At 41.5% G+C, this 18,955-nt stretch overlaps 1 protein-coding gene across 1 annotated transcript in view; it reads left to right on the top strand.

The window, feature by feature from the left end:
* The first annotated feature begins 340 nt into the window (after positions 1–340).
* The window catches only part of stoml2 (stomatin (EPB72)-like 2), a 59,903-nt gene continuing 41,288 nt past the window's right edge, over positions 341–18,955 (top strand). Inside the window, exon 1 of the mRNA XM_060829863.1 lies at positions 341–445. Within this exon, the coding sequence (XP_060685846.1) occupies positions 407–445 (39 nt within the window). The 5' untranslated portion in view covers positions 341–406. The remainder of the gene's footprint in view (positions 446–18,955) is intronic.

Here is an 18,955-nt window from a genome sequence, read left to right as displayed (position 1 = left end):
GACGGTACACCAAAATAGTTTCTAAATCGAACAACAATTTACTGAATAATTTAACGAAATTGATCAAAGAAAATAACTAAATCCATTGGTGTTAATGCCCTTTTTGTTTCAACTCTCAGTCCTACTGAAAGTTAATACTAGATTCCTCGAGACCTGGATCGCTGGCAAACACGAGTTCCTTTCGTGCAAAATCATATCAGCAGGAAGACCAAGTGTGCTTATAAAATATTGACAGTGGTTCAGAAATGGGCCAGTCAGCGGGTTCAGAATTGCAATGTTGAAGAACCATGCATGCGGCCGGAACTCTTATCATCTGCTCAATTGTTCCATCGGAGTAAATAGATCGTTGCCCGCTCTCTGCCACTCAGGTTCTGTATTTCCGGTCTGTCGTTTTGTAACAGAGGAGATGTTACGTTCATTGATCCGGACACGGGCCTTACTCCAGGTAACCATGGCAGCACGGCAGGAGAACGGGCAGCGAACGTTTCGAGATGCCACGCGCTGACGGTTTATCATCTCCCTCGCGCAGATTCCAGTGGTTTCGCCTTGTCCTCGTGCCCCGAGCCCGTGGAGGTTAATGGTGGGGGAGGGGAGGGGGGGAGGAGAGCATTAATGTCAGTTCGTGGGCGTTTTGGAAATGTGGTTAGTTCAGTGGGTTTTAGAGTCAGTTTGTGGGATGGCGGCGAGAAGCACTAGAATGGCGATCGGGCCACCCGTAAGTCATCGGTAATTCATGTCAAGTAACAGCTCTGATTCAGGATGGGATATTAGCTCCTTGGTGCTCATGTTAAGGATGTTGTGGTAGAAGTGTAGAGCATCATCCCGGGGTGCTCGCAGTCTTGGACAGTGTTAGTACAAAAGGTAGAAAGAGGACGTGGTCCTGAAGTCAGAATTCATGGAGCTGGTTAGAAATTTATATATATAAAAAACCTCAGAAGTTGTAATCTTTGGATGATACTTGGTGCTTTTGGCAAAGGATCAAACAAATAATGTGTTTGAAGAATTGATGTCGGAGGGAGGACTTTAGATTCTTTGAACTTTGAAAGTGGTTCTGGTGGAAGTGGGACCTGTATTTGCCAAGCAGTTTGATCCTGAACAAAGCCATTGAGAAGAATTTTGTTGTTTCAATTGGGGAGGTTCTCAATATAGCATATGGAATGATATCAGCAGAGTGCAATGAAAAAAACTAATGGATGACACTAGGATAGAGTAATGGGGAAAGTAAATCTAAATTGGGGTTACTCTGCATAGAGTCAGAAAGATGTACAGGAAACAGACCCTTCAGTCCATCTCGTCCATTTGACCAGACATCTCAACCTGGATTAGAGTGGTGCTGGAAAAGCACAGCAGGTCAGGCACCATCCAAGGAGCAGGAAAATTGACATTTCGGGCAAAATTCCTTCATCAGGAATGAAGGCAGAGAGCCTCTGGGGTGGAGAGATAAATAGGGTGGGGGGTGGAGTGAAATGGGGGGGGGGGGGGTGGAGGGGAGGGGGCAGTGGCTGGGGAGGTGGGAGCCAAGAGTACAGTAGGTAGATGGAGGTGGAGATGAAGGTGATAGGTCAGAGAGGCGAGTGGAGCAGATAGGTGGGAAGGAAGTTTGGCAGGTAGGACAGGTCATGAGGATGGTGCTGAGCTGGAAAGTTGGAACTGGGTAAGCTGTGGGGAGGGGAAATGAGGCCTAACCAATGTCCTGTACAGCCACAACATGACCTCTCAAGTCCAATACTCAATGCTCTGACCAAAAAAGGAAAGCATACCAAACGCCGCCTTCACTATCCTATCTACCCGCGACTCTACTTCAAGGAACTATGAATCTGCACTCCAAGATCTCTTTGTATTTGAATGCAAACTGGTAAATAAGATCAGCGAGTTGAAGCATGGATTGCCAAATTAAAATGTGATGGTGTGGTTGTAGTGAGACCTGGTTCAAGGAATGGAAAGACTGGGTGTTAAATATTCCTGGACATAAGATTTTCACGAAAGATAGGAAGGGGAAAGAAAGGGGGGTGTAGCTGTATTAATTAATTAAGGAGAACATTTCAGTGCTGAAGAATGCAGATGTTTCAAAAAGGTAAAGGAGAGAATTGATTTGGCTAGAGGTAAAGAACAAAAAGTGTAATTACTTTGCTCAATATATTCTACATGTCAACAATTGGTGGGAAGGATGTAAAAGAAGAAATTTTCAAAATGTTAGAATATCCAAGTTTAAAGTACAGAGAGCAATGAGAGTTCCTAGAGTGTGCTCTCGAAACATTTCTGCAGTTTTATGTTTGCAGTTTGAAAGCGAAGGAGGGAATGAGTTGCGATAAGGAGAATAAGTCAGTGGAGAGAACGTAGAACAGTACCATATAGTACATGTCTTTCAGCCCACAATGTTGTGTCAAGCATTTATCTTAATTGAAGATCAACCCTCACCTACACACCCCTCAATTTGTTGCCGACCATGTGCTTGTCCAGCAATTGCTCAAATGGCCCTAATGTCTCTGACTCTACTACTGCTACTGGCAGTTCATTCCACACACTCACCACTTTCTGCACAAAGAATCTACCTCTGACATCTCCCCTACACCTTCCTCCAATCACCTTAAAATTATGACCCCTCGTGACAGCCATTTCTGCCCTGGGGACAAGTCCCTGGCTATCTATGCCTCTCATAACCTTGTACACCTCTGTCAAGTCACCTCTCTTCTTTCTTCTCTCCAGTCTGAAAAGCCCTAGCTCACTCAACCTCTTTTTATAAGACAAGGCCTCCAATCCAGGCAGCATCCTGATAAATCTCCTCTGCACCCTCTCTAAATATCTATATCTTTCCTATAATGAGGCGACCAGAACTGGACACAATATTCCAATGTCGTCTAACCAGGGTTTTGTTGAGCTGCAGCAAAACCTTGCGGTCTTAAACTCACTCCTTCTGTTAATGAAAGCCAAAACACCATACACCTTCTTAACAAGCCTATCAACTTGGATTGCAACTTTGAGGGATCTATGTGCGTGGACCCCAAGATCCCGCTGTTTCTCCACACTGCCAAGAATCCTGTCTTTAACCCTGTATTCAGCATTCAAATTTGACTTTCCAAAATGAATCACTTCGCATTTATCCAGGTTGAACTCCACCTGCCACATCTCAGCCCAGCTCCGCGTCCTGTCAATGTCTTGTTGCCTGCAACAGCCCTCGACACTACCCACAACACCACTGACATTTGTGTCTTCAGCAAGCATATTGATCCACCTTTCCACTTCCTCATCCAAGTCATTTATAAAAACTACAAGAGCAGAGGCCCAAGAACAGATCCCTGCGGGACACCACTGGTCACTGGTCACCGACCTCCAGGTGGAATATTTTCCATCCACAACCATTCGCTGTTTTCTTTTGGCCAGCCAATTCTGTATCTGGACAACCAAATTTCCCTATATTCCATACCTCCTAACTTTCTGAATGAACCTACAGTGGGGAGCTTTATCAAATGCCTTACTGAAATTCATATATACCACATCCACTGCTCAACCTTCATCAACATGTCTCAAAACATCCTCAAAGAACTCAATAAGGCTTATAAGGCATGATCTACCCCTCAGAAAGCCTTGCTGACTATCATTAATCAAACTATGTTTCTCCAAAGAGTCATAAATCCGATCTCTCAGAATCCTTTCCAGTACCTTGCTTCCCACAGATTTCAGACTGACTGGACTGTAATTTCCAGGGATTTCCCTATTCCCTTTCTTGAGCAAGCACAACATTCAGCTCCCTCCAATCAGTTGGTACTACTCTGTGGAGAGTGAGGATGCAAAGATTATTGCCAAAGGAACAGCAGTCTCATTCCTCGCTTCCCAGAGTAACCTTGAATATGTCTGGTCTGGCTCTGGGGATTTATCTATCGTGATGCTTCCCAGAATTTCCAGCACAGTGACCTCCTTAACATCAATCTGTTCAAGCCTATTGAACTGGTCCATGGTGTTCTCACTGTGAACAAGGTCCCTCTCTCACGTGAATACTGAAGCAATAAACTCATTGAGGGCCTCTCATATCTCTTCAGTCTCCAGGCACAAGTTCCCTCCACTATCCATAATCGGCCCTACCCTCTCTCTGATCATCCTCTTATTCCTCACGTAGGTGTAGAACGCCTTTGGGTTTTCCCTAATCCTTCCCTTCAAGGCTTTTTCGTTGTCCTCCTAGCTCTCCATTTTTGAGTTCTTTCCTAGCTACTCTGTAATTTTCTGAAGCTGCGCCAGATCCTTGCTTCCTTAACCTTAAGTAAGCTTCCTTCTTACTTTGATGAGAAGCTCCTGTTTTCTTGTCATCCAAGGCTCCTTCACCTTATCATTCCTTGCCTGTCTCGGTGAGACAAAGTTATCCAACACTTGCAACAAGTGCTCCTTAAACAGCCTCCACATTTCAGTTGTGCATTTCCCATAGAACAGTTTTTCCCAATTTATACTCCACAGCTCCTGTCGAATAGCAGTATAATTTCCCCTCCCCCAATTAAATACTGTTCCTATCCCTCTGCATGGCTATGGTAAAGGTGAGGCAGTTGTGGTCACTGTCACTGAAGTTTTCTCCCACCGAGAGACCTGACACCTGGCTTGTTGCCAAGCACCAAAATTCAGTATTGCCTCCCCTTTAGTCGCCCTATCCACAGAGGACCTAGAATTTCGGATTATCCAAAGAAGATCGCAAGGTCCCGATGCTTGGCTAAACTGTTATCTGGCATTTAATTATCTGGCATTCAATTAACCAAGCGAAATACTCCCTACCCATGTCCTTCAGATAACCGAGGTTCCTCTGTACATACTGAGTCAGGAATCCTTCCTAGACACACCTGACAAAATTGGCTCCATCCAGACATTCTGCACTAAGGACGTTCCAATCAATATTGGGAAAGTTGAAGTCATCCATAACAACAAGCCTATTACATCTGAACCTTTCCAAGATCTGCTGTCCAATCTGTTCTTCCATGTCTATGCTGTTATTGGGAGGTCAATAGAAAACACCCAATAAAGAATGTTTAGGGGAGACTGATCACTGCATCAGAAGATTTTTGGTGACTATAGAAAAGGGCAAAGAACAGTCCAGAATTAGAAAAATTAACTGGGAGTAAGCCAACTTCGTGGGGAAAGAATAGATTTAGGTTCAAGAGATTAAAGGTTGGCAGAAAAAATGGTAGCTGAACAATGAGAGACTTTCAGAGGTGAGGTGTATTGTTTCCAAATAGGAGAGTAGGACACAAATCCAGATCTCTCTAGAATACAGAGGTAAAAACTAAGATACAGTGTGGCTATGACAGACCCAGGCTAAATTTGGAAGGTTCATAGGTCCCTATAAATAATCATTTCCCTAGATCTATAGGATTGTGCTGTGAAATTTTTTTGGTGAATTTGACAGATTGGTAGTTTGTTTTTAAAAAAATGGCAATCATGTGCATAAATGATGAACATTATTGCTTAGCTGTCAGTGACCTTTGAATTGAGAAATGTCACCTTCGTATGCTGCTGCAGATCCAAGTATATTCAATTTCCAGCTTAACAGAGCTGTTGAAACAAGTAATTGGAAAGAATTAGGTGCTATTTACATAAAAAGAGAAATTAGAGGAGGCTAACCAAGAGCAAAAAAGCTATTAAATGTTGGTGTTCAAAAATGGCAGATGACTGAATATAAACAACAATGATTTTTATTTATACATAGATCCTTGTAATGAAACATCCTAAGGTGCTTTCTAGGAGCATTCTAACATAAAGTATGACACTAAGCCACATAACCTCACTTTAGGTAAGATCACTAAAAGCCTTGTCAAGGAGAGAAGTTTTAAGGATCACCTTAAAGGAAGGAATAAAAGTAAAGAGGTGCAGAGGTATTGGGAGGAAATTCCAGAGCTTGTCTCAATCAGCTCGAAACGTCGAATTCTCTATTCCTGAGATGCTGCCTGGCCTGCTGTGCTTTGACCAGCAACACATTTGCAGCTGTGATCTCCAGCATCTGCAGACCTCATTTTTTACTCAATCACTCAAGACATGGCCACCAATGATAAAGCAATTATTACTAAGAATGTACAAGAGGACACAAACAGAAGAACAAAGGTTTGTTGGCTGGAGGAAATTGGAGGCAGGGAGGGGCAAAATGATTTGAAAGCAAACATGAGAATTTTAAGCCAACAAATGGCCAGTCAGTGCAGGGCAATAGGGGAACACGATTTATTGCAAGTTAATACATTGCCAACTGACCTTACGTTTATGAATAATAGAATGTTGGAGATCAAAAGAAGTGATTTAGAATAGTTGAAACCAGAGGTAATGAGGACAAAAATGAGAGTTTTAGTTCTGTTGAGACAGACTGTTAATTCTTAATTTATTGTCATTATAATTTTTTTGTATACTCAAGATAAATTATCAAATGCTGTCCACTTGTGGAAATACTTCTCATGCTGGACACTTTCTGTTGTGAGCTTTATAAGCACAGGATGGTTGGATGCAGTCACTGTCTTATTCCGAACAAGGTCAGATGTCACGTAGGTTATAGTCCAACAAATTTATTTGAAATCACAAGCTTTCTGAGGGTTGTCTCTTCATCAGGTGAACGTTCTGAATACCCAAAGCAATATGCTGTTTGACTTAATCTGCTAGTCTTTACTTTAAATCTACATATCTATTGTCACGTTGGCAAATTACAGTCAAGCCCACAGTGTGGAGCACTTGCATGCACTGAAAGCTAAACATCTTAAAATTCAGGGTCCTGTTCTTTGCAGAGAAAACGGAGTGTATGCACATGCGATCCTTATTTCAACTCAACAAAATAGATTACAACCATTCTGTGTTTCATTTCTCAGGACAATGCTGTAACCATAGAATCATACTTCTAGATTCATAGGGGCATACAGCATGGAAATAGGCTCTTTCGTCCAACTCATCCATGCTGACCAGGTTTCCTAAACTGATCTAGTCCCTTTTGCTTGAATTTGGTCCATATTCCTTAAAATTTTCCTGTCTATGTGCCCGTTCAAATGTCTTTTAAGTGTGGTAATTGCATCTGTCTCTACCACTTCCTCTGGCAGTTCATTCCATCTACGCCCCACCTACTATGAAAGGTTGCCCCTCAGGTCCCTTTTAAATCTTCTCCCCTCTCATCTTAAGCCACACCAGTGCCCCACAAGAATACGTACTCAGCCCTTTACTGTACTCCCTGTACAGTCATGACTGTGTGGTCAAATTTTATCTGAACTCCAATTACATTGATGTCGTAGGCTGGATATCAAACAATGACATGACAGAATATAGGAAAGAGAGAGAGAGAGTGCTTGGTGCCATGATGTAAACAGAACAATCTCTGCTTCAATATCAGCAAAACTAAAGGGCTGATCATCGCCTTCAGGAAGAAAGGAGGAGAACAAGCTCCCATCTACATTAGTGGAGCTGAGGTGGAAATGGTCAAGAGAGTCAAGTTCTTAGAAGTGGTAATCACCAATAATCTGTTCTAGACCATCCACGTTGATGTGACAATCACGAAGGCTCAACAACACCTCTCCTTCCTCAGGAATCTTAAGGAAATTCGGCTTGTCCATAAGAATTCTCACCAACTATTATAGATGCACCTCTGGGATACCCACCAACCAACCCACCCCCCCCGTGGCTGAACACTTTAACTCCCCCTCCCACTCCGCCAGGGACATGCAGGTCCTTGGCCTCCTCCATTGCCAGACCACAGCAACAAGGCGCCTGGAGGAAGAGATCTCATCTTCCGCCTCGGAACCCTCCAACCACAAGAGATGAATGAAGATTTCTCCAGCTTCCTCATTTCCCCTCCCCCCACCTTTTTTCAGTCCCAACCCTTGGACTCAGCACCGCCTTCTTGACCTGCAATCCTCTTCCCGACCTCTCTGCCCCCACCCCCTCTCTGGCCTAGCACCCTCACCTTAACCTCCTTCCACCTATCGCATTCCCAATGCCCCTCCCCCAAGTCCTTCCTCCCTACCTTTTACCTTAGCCTGCTTGGCACACCCTCCTCATTCCTGAAGAAGGGCTTATGCCCGAAACGTCAATTCGCCTGCTCCTTGGATGCTGCCTGACCTGCTGCGCTTTTCCAGCAACACATGGAAAACTGTTATTCAATCTGTGTGCTTTGGTAACAGACTCACTTTCACTGGACAACAGTTTTTCCTTTATTTACTGTCAAAATCCTCAATTTTGAACACCTTCATTAAATCTCCCCTTAATTTGTAAGGAAAATCTGCTTGCACTGCATTTCAAGATGTTAGTCTGTTTCACAGCAAACAAAATAGCTTCAGTAACTGCATGCTTTACTGGTAGATTTTTGAAAGTGTGCCCCCTAGTTTCATTGTATGGCCTGACTCCTCTTTCCCAATTTAAATGCTGTATTTAAACCCGTGAATGACTCAATGACAACAATATGGGCGGCACGGTGGCACAGTGGTTAGCACTGCTGCCTCACAGCGCCTGTAGACCCGGGTTCAATTCCCGACTCAGGCGACTGACTGTGTGGAGTTTGCACGTTCTCCCCGTGTCTGCGTGGGTTTCCTCCGGGTGCTCCGGTTTCCTCCCACAGTCCAAAGATGTGCGGGTCTTGTTGGGCCGAAGGGCCTGTTTCCACACTGTAAGTCTAATCTAAAATAGTCTACTCAGCCCTTCAAGCATACTCTGCCATTCAATATAATCAAGGGTGTTTAGTTTTTAACCTCAACTTTACATTCCTTGATATTCTCAGTAATTTTTCATCACATTGGCAATCAAGAATCTTGCTGACTCTGCCTCAAAAAATGTTTAAAGATTCTGCATCCACAATCTTTTGAGGAACAGAATTCCAAAGAATCTGCCATAAAGGAGAAATTAGAAAAAAAATCTCTTTCTCAGTATTTCTTCATACTCACTTTCTCCTAATAGTTTTACATGGCAAGTTGTTATGATCTGTAACAGACTGCTTGAAAGGTGGCAGGAACAGATTCAGTAGTAATCTTCAAAAATGAGAATTCTATGCATACTTGAAAATGACACTGAATTGCAGCGCTATGAGGGAAATACTGCAGAGTGGGCCTAATTGAATCTAGTATCTACAATACAGCACAAGTCAGGAGTATGATGGAATCTCCTTCATTTGCCTGAATGAGTGCAGCTCCAAAAATGCTCAAGAAGCTTGACTCCATCCAAGCAAAGAACATACTGAATTGACACCCCAACCACCACCTGCAACATTCATCTCCCTTACCAAAGATATATACTGGTCGCAATAAGCACAATTTACAAGATAAACTGCAGCAACTCAGCCAAGGTAATGCTAAAACCAATCTAAACCAATCTGCCTGATTGAAAATTTAAACAAATTTTGGCAGTAACTGTTAGTCATCATTAGCCTTGACCAACCTGAACTAACTGCCTGATATAGAATGAAAAAAGCTTGAGATATAACTGTCAATCATCATTAACTAGTGCATTCTCCATGGAATGCCTCTGTCAGTTAAAGTCTACTTCCTAACCAATCAGCATTCTCTTCTCATTCAATACAAATGATATTTTTCCCCCCTTTATTTTAGTAATTTTTGTAAATTGTGCAAGATGGAAAGCCTATTTTCTCAGAATACTTGAAAAATGTTATATTAACAGGACATTCTTTTTAAAATTTTGTGAACAAGTACAAGAAAATGAATGATGTTTACTTGAACCTCTGAAGTTGAACACCTCCCACTTCAAGTGAGATTTCTGTCCTTCCTGAGTTTGCCTTAGAATCCTGTATTATAGTGTATGCTTAAGTGAATATTGTAACATTTGAATATTTTAATAAATCCTGCTGGTAATCACTGCTAACTTTTGTTTGAAAGTACACCTGTAAAGCACCTTGATGAGCTTTACCCTATTAAAGAAACGATAAATATACAAGTTGCTATGGTTTTTTAAAAAAATAGCATTTTTAGAGTGCGTTATGGGACACATTAATAGTAAGGATGGTAGAACAGGAAGTTGTCCCAAGATTTTATAAAGGACAGGATGACTTGTTGGTTATTAGTTCCAACGTAATGCAGAAGTGGTGTATTTAGTACACTAGATTGATAGATGAATGACGTTTCCTACCAAAAATTGTTAATAAATCTCTCCTCCAGTTTTACTGCTGGTGCAATTCTACAGGCAATCAAGGCCCTCCCTGGAACATGCAATCCCCCATTCCTTGTAGGTAAGCTAGAGCACTGAGTGATTTGACTATTAGGTTCATCTTAACTAATTTCACCATGTCAAGATTAGAGTGGTGCTGGAAAAGCACAGCCGGTCAGGCAGCATCTGAGGAGCAGGAAAATCGATGTTTCAGGCAAAAGCCCTTCATCCTGATCCTAGACCAACTTTGCAAAGAACTGAGGAGTAGAGCTTTACCAACACAAATAAATGTGAGATATTTACAAATTTAAACAAGCAGGCTAGTGAATTGTTTATTTTTTTCTGCATTTTCAGGACTATCTTAATAGCTCAGTTCATTTGTATTTTAGTCACGTTTTGTCATAAAAACAGATTTAAAACACGGGAGGAGGTTATGTGGCCCATTGTTTGTGTCTGTTGAAAAATAAATCTCTGTTATTGGTACATAGCCCTAAAACTTCTGAGCTGTTGATCACTAAATTTTTGTTTTAAAAAAGTTTCAACCTAACTGTGTGGCTAAATGAAATAGAATATGACTAAAATATTTTGCTTTGTATGCTAACCACAAGAATAATGTAATTTCTATTTCTTCAAAACGTGCCTGTTGATTAGATCCAATAAATAATTTTATTTAGTTATGATAGTGGAATGAACAGTAAACAATTTAACATGAAGTGTATGTTGTTCTAACCTTGTCATTACACTTGTTCTAGATCACAAAATCTAAACTAACTGCTTACGCTGTAGATATAGTTCCTACTTAAAATCTAGCTTGGCTTTCATTCTGGTTGACACTTAAAAAATACTTTCAATCTCCTTGATAACTGAGATGCCTGTTTAAGGGCTGCAATTATTCAATGACTTTGTTGCATTCTCAGACCTTTGTCAATCACATCTGCTCACAGGCATTGATTCGTTGATCTGTGGTAATCCGGCATTGGATCACCTCTGGCTTCACTGAGACAGAAGCAGTCAACAGCTGATCTCTCAATTACAAACAGTCATTTATCAATATCTTGATATACAGTCTTTCTTAAGCTGTTGGTTGTACAGTATGAGATAGGTCTGATCAGTTAATACAGAGGATTGGTTTGTAATCAATAAGAAAAAAAATTGAGCGCTTTCCACAGTTTGTCAAAACTAAGCTGCTAGTTGTATTATCAAAGTGTGCTTTTCTGGTCTTGAGTTTTTAATCATGCAAAAAATGTTTCTAGTATTCTATGGTAGAAGTTAATATCACCAGAGACAAAGAAGATTTGTAAAAACCGAGAGAACTGCAGATGTGGAAATCAGAAATTGCTGGAAAAACTCAGCAGATCTGGCAGCATCTGTGGAGAGAAATCAGTGTTAAAGTTTTCGGTCTATAGTTTTGAAGAAGTGTCACTGAATTGTTAACTCTGATTTTTGAGCTTTAAATGAATGACTAGGCTATGACCAGAGAAAAACAGGATTAATCAGAAATTCAACTGGACTCCCCACATAAAAACACTGGCTACAAGAGCAGGTCAGAGACTAGGGATACTGCGGCAAGTAAGTCACCTCCCGACATCCCATCTTCAAGGCACAAATTAGGAGTGTGATGGAATACTCCCCACTTGCCTGAATGGGTGCAGTTCCAACAACACTCAAGAAGCTTGACACCATCCAGGACAAAGCAACCCACTTGATTGGCACCACATCTACAAACATTCAATCCCTCCACCATTGTCACTCAGAAGCAGCAGTGTGTACTATCTACAAGATGCACTGCAGAATTCACCAAAGATCCTTAGACAGCACCTTCCAAACTCACGACCTCTTCCACCTAGAAGGACAAGGGCTGAAGGTACTTGGGAACACCGCCACCTGCAAGTTCCTGTCCAAGCCACCCATCACCCAGGCTTGGAAACATACCGCCATTCCTTCACAGTTGTTGGGTCAAAATCCTGGAACTCCCTCCCTTCTGGCATTGTGGGTCAATCCACAGCAAGTGGACTGCAGTGATTCAAGAAGAGAGCTCACCACTGCTTTTTCAAGGGCAAAAAGGGATGTGCTATCAATGCCACCCAAGGTCTACAAATGAATAGAAAAAACTACTGGGCATGGGATTCCTTCGGAGGAGAGAGTAGAGAAATTAGAAAATAGTAGTTAATTAAGAGAGTCAGAATCTTCATGAAATGAAATAATGTCTTGACTAATTTCTTAGAGTTTTCTTGAGGTGGTCTCAGCCAGAGTGCATAGAGGGGAACCTGTTATTGTGTTGTATTTGAACTTTCAGAACATGCTCAACAAAGACCATAAGACTATGTTGTGGTTCTGTTCGCCGAGCTGGGAATTTGTGTTGCAGACATTTTGTCCCCTGTCTAGGTGACATCCTCAGTGCTTGGGAGCCTCCTGTGAAACGCTTCTGTGATGTTTTCTCTGGCAGTTATAGTGATCCCTATGAATGCTGGAGGAAACATCACAGAAGCATTTCACAGGAGGCTCCCAAGCACTGAAGATGTCACCTAGACAGGGGACAAAACATCTGCAACACAAATTCTCAGCTCGGTAAACAGAACCATAACAACAAGCACCCAAGCTACAAATCTTCTCACAAACCTTGAACCATAAGACTATTTTAAATAAGAAGGAACAAGATTAGGCCACTTGGTCCATCGAGGCTGCTCTGCTGTTGAATAGGACCATGGCTGCTCTGAAGGTCTAAATGGTCACTCTTCTTATCCTTTCCCTATAATGGTGGAGCAGGCTCAATGTTGGATCAGTCTACTCCTGTTTCTATTTTGGTCTCACAGAAGATCTGATAAATGAGCCTGAATGATTGGGTGTTTTGATAAGATCATTAGGGAAAATATTTCTCCTGTTTTAGTCAGTAATTTAGATGGCACTTTTAAGAATTGTGGATAAATACTTGAAAATTTTAAAAGTTAAGGTAAATAGGTAGAAAAACACAAATGTAGAACTTCTTCAGGGAGTTAGCTCAGATATACTGGGCTGAATAACGTCCTTCTTTGCAGTGATTTTATCATAAATTACTGTGGATGATAGTAGAAAAAAGTTTGTGTTTTCATGATATTCTTTGTCCCACTTAATATGTAGGGGGAGTTGATGGCTTAGTGATTTCCTCACTCGGAGAAAGTGAGGACTGTAGATCAGAGCTGAAAAATGTGTTGCTGGAAAAGCGCAGCAGGTCAGGCAGCATCCAAGGAGCAGGAGAATCGACGTTTCAGACATAAGCCCTTCTTCAGGAATGAGGAAGGTGTGCCAAGCAGGCTAAGATAAAAGGTAGGGAGGAAGGACTTGTGGAAGGGGCGTTGGGAATGCGATAAGTGGAAGGAGGTTAAGGTGAGGGTGATAGGCCGGAGAGGGGGTGGGGGCGGAGAGGTCGGGAAGAAGATTGCAGGTCAAGAAGGTGGGTGCTGAGTCTGAGGATTGGGACTGAGATAAGGTGGGGGAAGGGGAAATGAGGAAGCTGGAGAAATCTTCATTCATCCCTTGTGGTTGGAGGGTTCCTAGGCGGAAAATGAGGCGCTCTTCCTCCGGGCCTCATGTTGCCATGGTCTGGCGATGAAGGAGGCCGAGGACCTGCATGTCCCTGGCGGAGTGGGAGGGGGAGTTAAAGTGTTCAGCCACGGGGCGGTTGGGTTGGTTGTTGCGGGTGTCCCAGAGATGTTCTCTGAAATGTTCCGCAAGTAGGCGGCCTTTCTCCCCAATGTATAGGAGGCCACATCGGGTGCAGCGGATGCAGTAAATGATGTGTGTGGAGGTGCAGGTGAATTTGTGACGGATATGGAAAGATCTATATCATTTGACTGAGTGTGACTTCAAGGAGCCCGAGCAAAACTGGAGTCAATGAGAATTGCAGTGAATTATTTTTTGTCTGGTTAGTGACAGAACTAGCACAAAAGAAGAGGGCTTTTGTTATTGAATGTTAGTCATCTCAGCTCCAGGACCTCTTGACAGGAGTTTGTCAAGGTAATGTCCTGGACTCAGCCTTCTTCATCTGAGCTGCTTCATCAGTGACCTTTCTTCCATCACAAGTCAGAAGTGGGGATATTTGCTGATGATTGCACAATGCTCACCACCATTGATTAGAAGCTAAACTAATTAACTGTACAATCACTGTGACTACAAGAGTAAGTCGGAGATTAGAGATGCTGCAGCAATTAACTTATCTTCTGATTCCCCAAAGCTGATCTACCATCCACAGAACACAAGTCAGGAATGTGATGTAATCCTCCCCAATTAACTGAATTAGTGCAGCTCCAACAACATTCAAGAAGCTCTGAACCATTCCAGATCAAAGCAACCCACTTGATTGGCATCCACAATGTTCTGGACCTGACCAGATACCATCCTCACCTCCCAAGTATAATATGGAGATATATGTTTGTAAAAGATAAGTGTAAGGTGCTATATTCCAGGTATGATTCAATTGATTACCCCAAAGCTTTAATCAACACACATTTCATTCTTACAATGCAGTTAAAATTCAATAAAAAGAATTGACACAACTTGACCCAATCAAATACTTAACCAAATAATGTATTATTTAACCACTAATCATTAACTATTCCGGTATAGGCAGCATCCTATAAATTAGGAAAGACAATTCAGCAACACAGTTACCAATGTTATTCTCACATGCTGTCTCTCTCCAGTCCTAAAGAAAGAAATACAGAGAGAAACAATCCGCCTCCTTTAATTTTACAGAGGATTCCTCACTGCCTAAGATTTCACTATAGTAGCAGAGAACTCAAGCTTTTAGCTCCTGCAGCCAACAGAAACCTTAACTAATTGAAAGCAAAACCAACAATCATTTTGCGTCTGTGTGAGCCTGACCATACTTTAAAAAAAACACAGGCAGAGCCCAAAGCAAGTTCCTAACTGCCTGTCTGAAGGAGACATTTTGACACCATGGTGGCATCACCCCTGTGCAAGAGAAACAGGACAGGACACATCTCTCAAAGACACAGTATTATCGCAGTAAGCATCAATTCCCTCATCACGTTGCTCAGTGGCAAAAGTGTGTAATATTCAAAAGGTGTAAGCAGAAATCCACCAATGGTTCTTAAACAGCACTTTCCAAACCCACGACCACTTCCTTTTGGAAGGACAAGGGCAGCAGATATTTGGGAACACCACCACCTTTAAATTCCTCTCCAAGCCACTTACCACCCTGTCTTAGAAATATATCATCATTCCCTCACTGTCGCTGGGTAATATCCTGGAATTCACTCTCTAGTGGCATTTTGGGTCTATATGAACCAAATGGACTGCAACAATTCAAGAAGTCGGCTCACCATCTCAAGAACCTCCAAGGATGGTTATAAATGCTGGTCCAGCCAGTGAGTTGGCTGTGAATGAGCAAAAATGAAACCTAAATTTTGCTCTAATTATTTTGAATGTGCTGATAACCTTGGCTAAAACTTGGAATTATTAATCTTCAGACAAATAGAGTCTTCATTACTTGTTACTGTTAACAGCTGTTAGTAATTATTTTACCTCAATAAATAATAGTTGACAAATTATTGCAGAAACTAAAACAGACTTGATGAATTGACAGAACTTTAGAACTCTGATAACTTGAAATGAAGTACAGTATTCTAGGTTGAATGCATAAATTTTTTAAAATTCCAGCCCTAATTCTGTGTACAGGTAACCTCTGCTTTTCAAATGTTCGCTTTTACAAAATGCCAACTTCAGTACCTGTTTTCGCCAACTAAAAGAGGATTCTTGCTTTATCAACAAAGCATGCGCAATGCGAATGGTTCTGTCAAGCGCCTTCCCTGGGAACTACACTCAGCATAAAGCAGCCACAGCTTTGAACGGTGTGTGCTAGCATCTGTGCTTTCTCTCGATTTATTTTGTGCATCCATTAGCAAGATGTATCCTAAGGATTCAGAAAAGCCTAAGAGAGCTCATAAGACTGTTACGCTTAGCAAACTGGATATAATTATGCATTTCAATCGTGGTCAACGAAGTAAAGACATTGTGTATGCATTGAACCTGCTTGTGTCCACCATTTGTAGTATTTGCACACAGAAAAAAGAATCTTGAAAGCTGCCAAAGTTACCATTGGTTCTGCTAGTAGCAAAGATGGTCTGTTTTAGTGGCATCAGTAATAAATCAAGTGCAAAGTTTGTTGCTTGACTGGATTGATGGGTGGTGTTCCATTAAGTTACCTTATACTTAAGGAGGAATCAGTCTTCTTAATAAGCTGAAACGCAAAACACTGGGTGATGGTGATAAAAGTGTTGCGAAAGTGGAATTTAAAGGTAGTCATAGGTGGTTTGATCAGTTTTGTTAGTGTTAGTTTAGGCGTTATGTGTTATTTGGTATGATTTGGTAGGTTAGTTTTTGGGTCGGGGAACATTCAAAAATTTTTCCCATTTAATCCCTCAAAGGATTCCAATAAATTTGTCAGGTATTAGATTAGATTAGATTACTTACAGTGTGAAAACAGGCCCTTTGGCCCAACAAGTCCACACCGACCCGCCGAAGCGCAACCCACCCATACCCCTACATTTACCCCTTACCTAACACTACAGGCAATTTAGCATGGCCAATTCACCTGACCCGCACATCTTTGGACTGTGGGAGGAAACCGGAGCACCCGGAGGAAACCCACGCAGACACGGAGAGAACGTGCAAACTCCACACAGTCAGTCGCCTGAGTCGGGAATGGTTTCCCCTTTGTGAAGCCATGCTGACTCTGCTTGATCATATTATTCTGAATGCTTAGTTACATCTTTTGGAAGAGTGAGAGAGAAAAGCTATAAAAGGGACCTAAGGGGCAACGTTTTCACATGAAAGGTGGTGCGTGTATGGGATTGAGCTGCCAGAGGAAGTGGTAGAGGCGGGTACAATTACAGCATTTAAAAGGCACCTGGATGGGGATATGAATAGGAAGGGTTTAGAGGGATATGGGCCACATGCTGGCAAATGGGACTAGATTAATGTAGGATAATTTGGTTGGCATAGACGAGTTGGACTGAAGGGTCTGTTTCTGTGCTGTACATCTCTATAACTCTAAATTAATGGTAATTGCTTCTTCACTTAATACCATTTTGGCTTATGAACGTTTTCATAGGAACGCTCAACTTTCGGATAGCTGGGAATACTTGTAATAATATTTTAACCTTCTAACTTGGGGTATCCTACTTATGACAGTTCCTGTCCCTTGTTATCAACTGGCAGTCGAGCTTGAAGAAAGAAAAATTAATTGTGAAAAACTTCCTTAGGCTATGTTTGTGCCTCCTGGAGAAACAGTAGTGGCTTCAGTGAATTTGGCATCGATCTAGCTTACTAATGTGAGTCAAGAGGAGTGTCATAGAAGCTTTCTGCTGCTCGATTAGAAACAGTAAATTGCCAAATCAGTCAAACACTGACGTACATTTCACCAGTGTTGTTTTTTGTTTGGTAATTGGTATTATATAGACTTATGTGATAGCAATTGCTAATTGAAATCTTTTTTTTAGAATATTCAGTGATCTGGATAAGAAAATGATTGCTGGGCTTCAGATTTCATGTTTTTTTGAAGAAGCATGTAAATAACAGCCAAGTCCTTTCCTTAATGAGGATGTAAAAGTCAGAGGGATAATCAAAAACTGCCTTAAGAGTAATGAATGTAGATGAGAAAAGTTGGAAGGATACTCATTAGAGCATAAAGAATAGTATGAAATGCTTGGCCCTGTTCCTGGACTATATATCCTATGTAATTATTTCAATAACTGCCTAGTTAATCACTAGCTTTGGCTGAAGCCATATATAATAGGATGTTCAGCATTCTCTCTGTCAACTCTCTGGCAGTTCTTCACCAGTTTAAGGAAATATGCCTGGCCCTAAATGTTTATAACAGCTTCAGAATGTATTCGTTAGAATTAAAAGCAGAATGGAAGCAAATTGTTTTATTGTTCTGTTCAAAAAAGAGCCACAAAAACACATGAATATACTGACAAAGTAACTTGTACAAAACTCTGATTAACTGTGCTGGTGTCACATTGATAATATTGAATATAATAACTTCATTAAAATGCTGATTTAATTTCTATTGTTCGAAGGAGAAACAAAGTTGAAACTTTTCATCTTACACTCATCAGGACTGAAACTCGAGACACACAGCAATGTGGATGACTTGTAACCGTACTCTGGGTAATGAGAAATGGTCAATAAATAGCATCCACAATGAAAAGAAAATGCCATTTTTTGCAGTAGGAAGAGGGTACTAATTGGCTGGACCATGGTTAGTCTGGAGGTACAGTAGGATCTATTCACATATCTGTTAGCTGGTTGATTGACCCAATCTAGGCATATACACTCTGGTCAAGGCATTGTCATGCATAAGGCAGCAGGGACTGTCAGTCTCCAAAATTCTTTCTCAATTAAAAAGTGTACACCATATGCACAGAATAAGTGTGAATGTATGTAGTTTCTAGCACAAGCAAATAAAATGCATTGCAAACCCAACTGATGATATCAAATTGGCTTCTAGTGTATATCTTAGCACTGACTGAATTATTTAGTCAATATTCACCAATATAAATAGCAGAATTATACCTGCTGCCGGAACCAGTGTTGCCCACGTTTGAGCAGGATTAAAATGCTGGTTGCTATGGACTGTAAAGTGGTATGATCTGCCAGTTATTGAGACACATGGCCTACATACATTGGCACAGTCTGGTCTGAGTAAATCACGAGCTAAGATTGACAGTTAAGATGTTCTTCCGTAGCTCTGTGCCAACCAATCAGCACCATTTTCTCGTAATGTATAAATAATTTTTCCCTTTGAAAGTTTGGTTTCTTGCATTCCAGTACTGCTTAATTCTAAACAAGAAGCTTCAACCTT

Source organism: Hemiscyllium ocellatum, chromosome 1 (assembly GCF_020745735.1).
Source record: "Hemiscyllium ocellatum isolate sHemOce1 chromosome 1, sHemOce1.pat.X.cur, whole genome shotgun sequence".
Taxonomy (NCBI): domain Eukaryota; kingdom Metazoa; phylum Chordata; class Chondrichthyes; order Orectolobiformes; family Hemiscylliidae; genus Hemiscyllium; species Hemiscyllium ocellatum.
The sequence above is the reverse complement of the archived record's forward strand: the minus strand, read 5'-3'. Positions and strand labels throughout refer to the sequence as shown.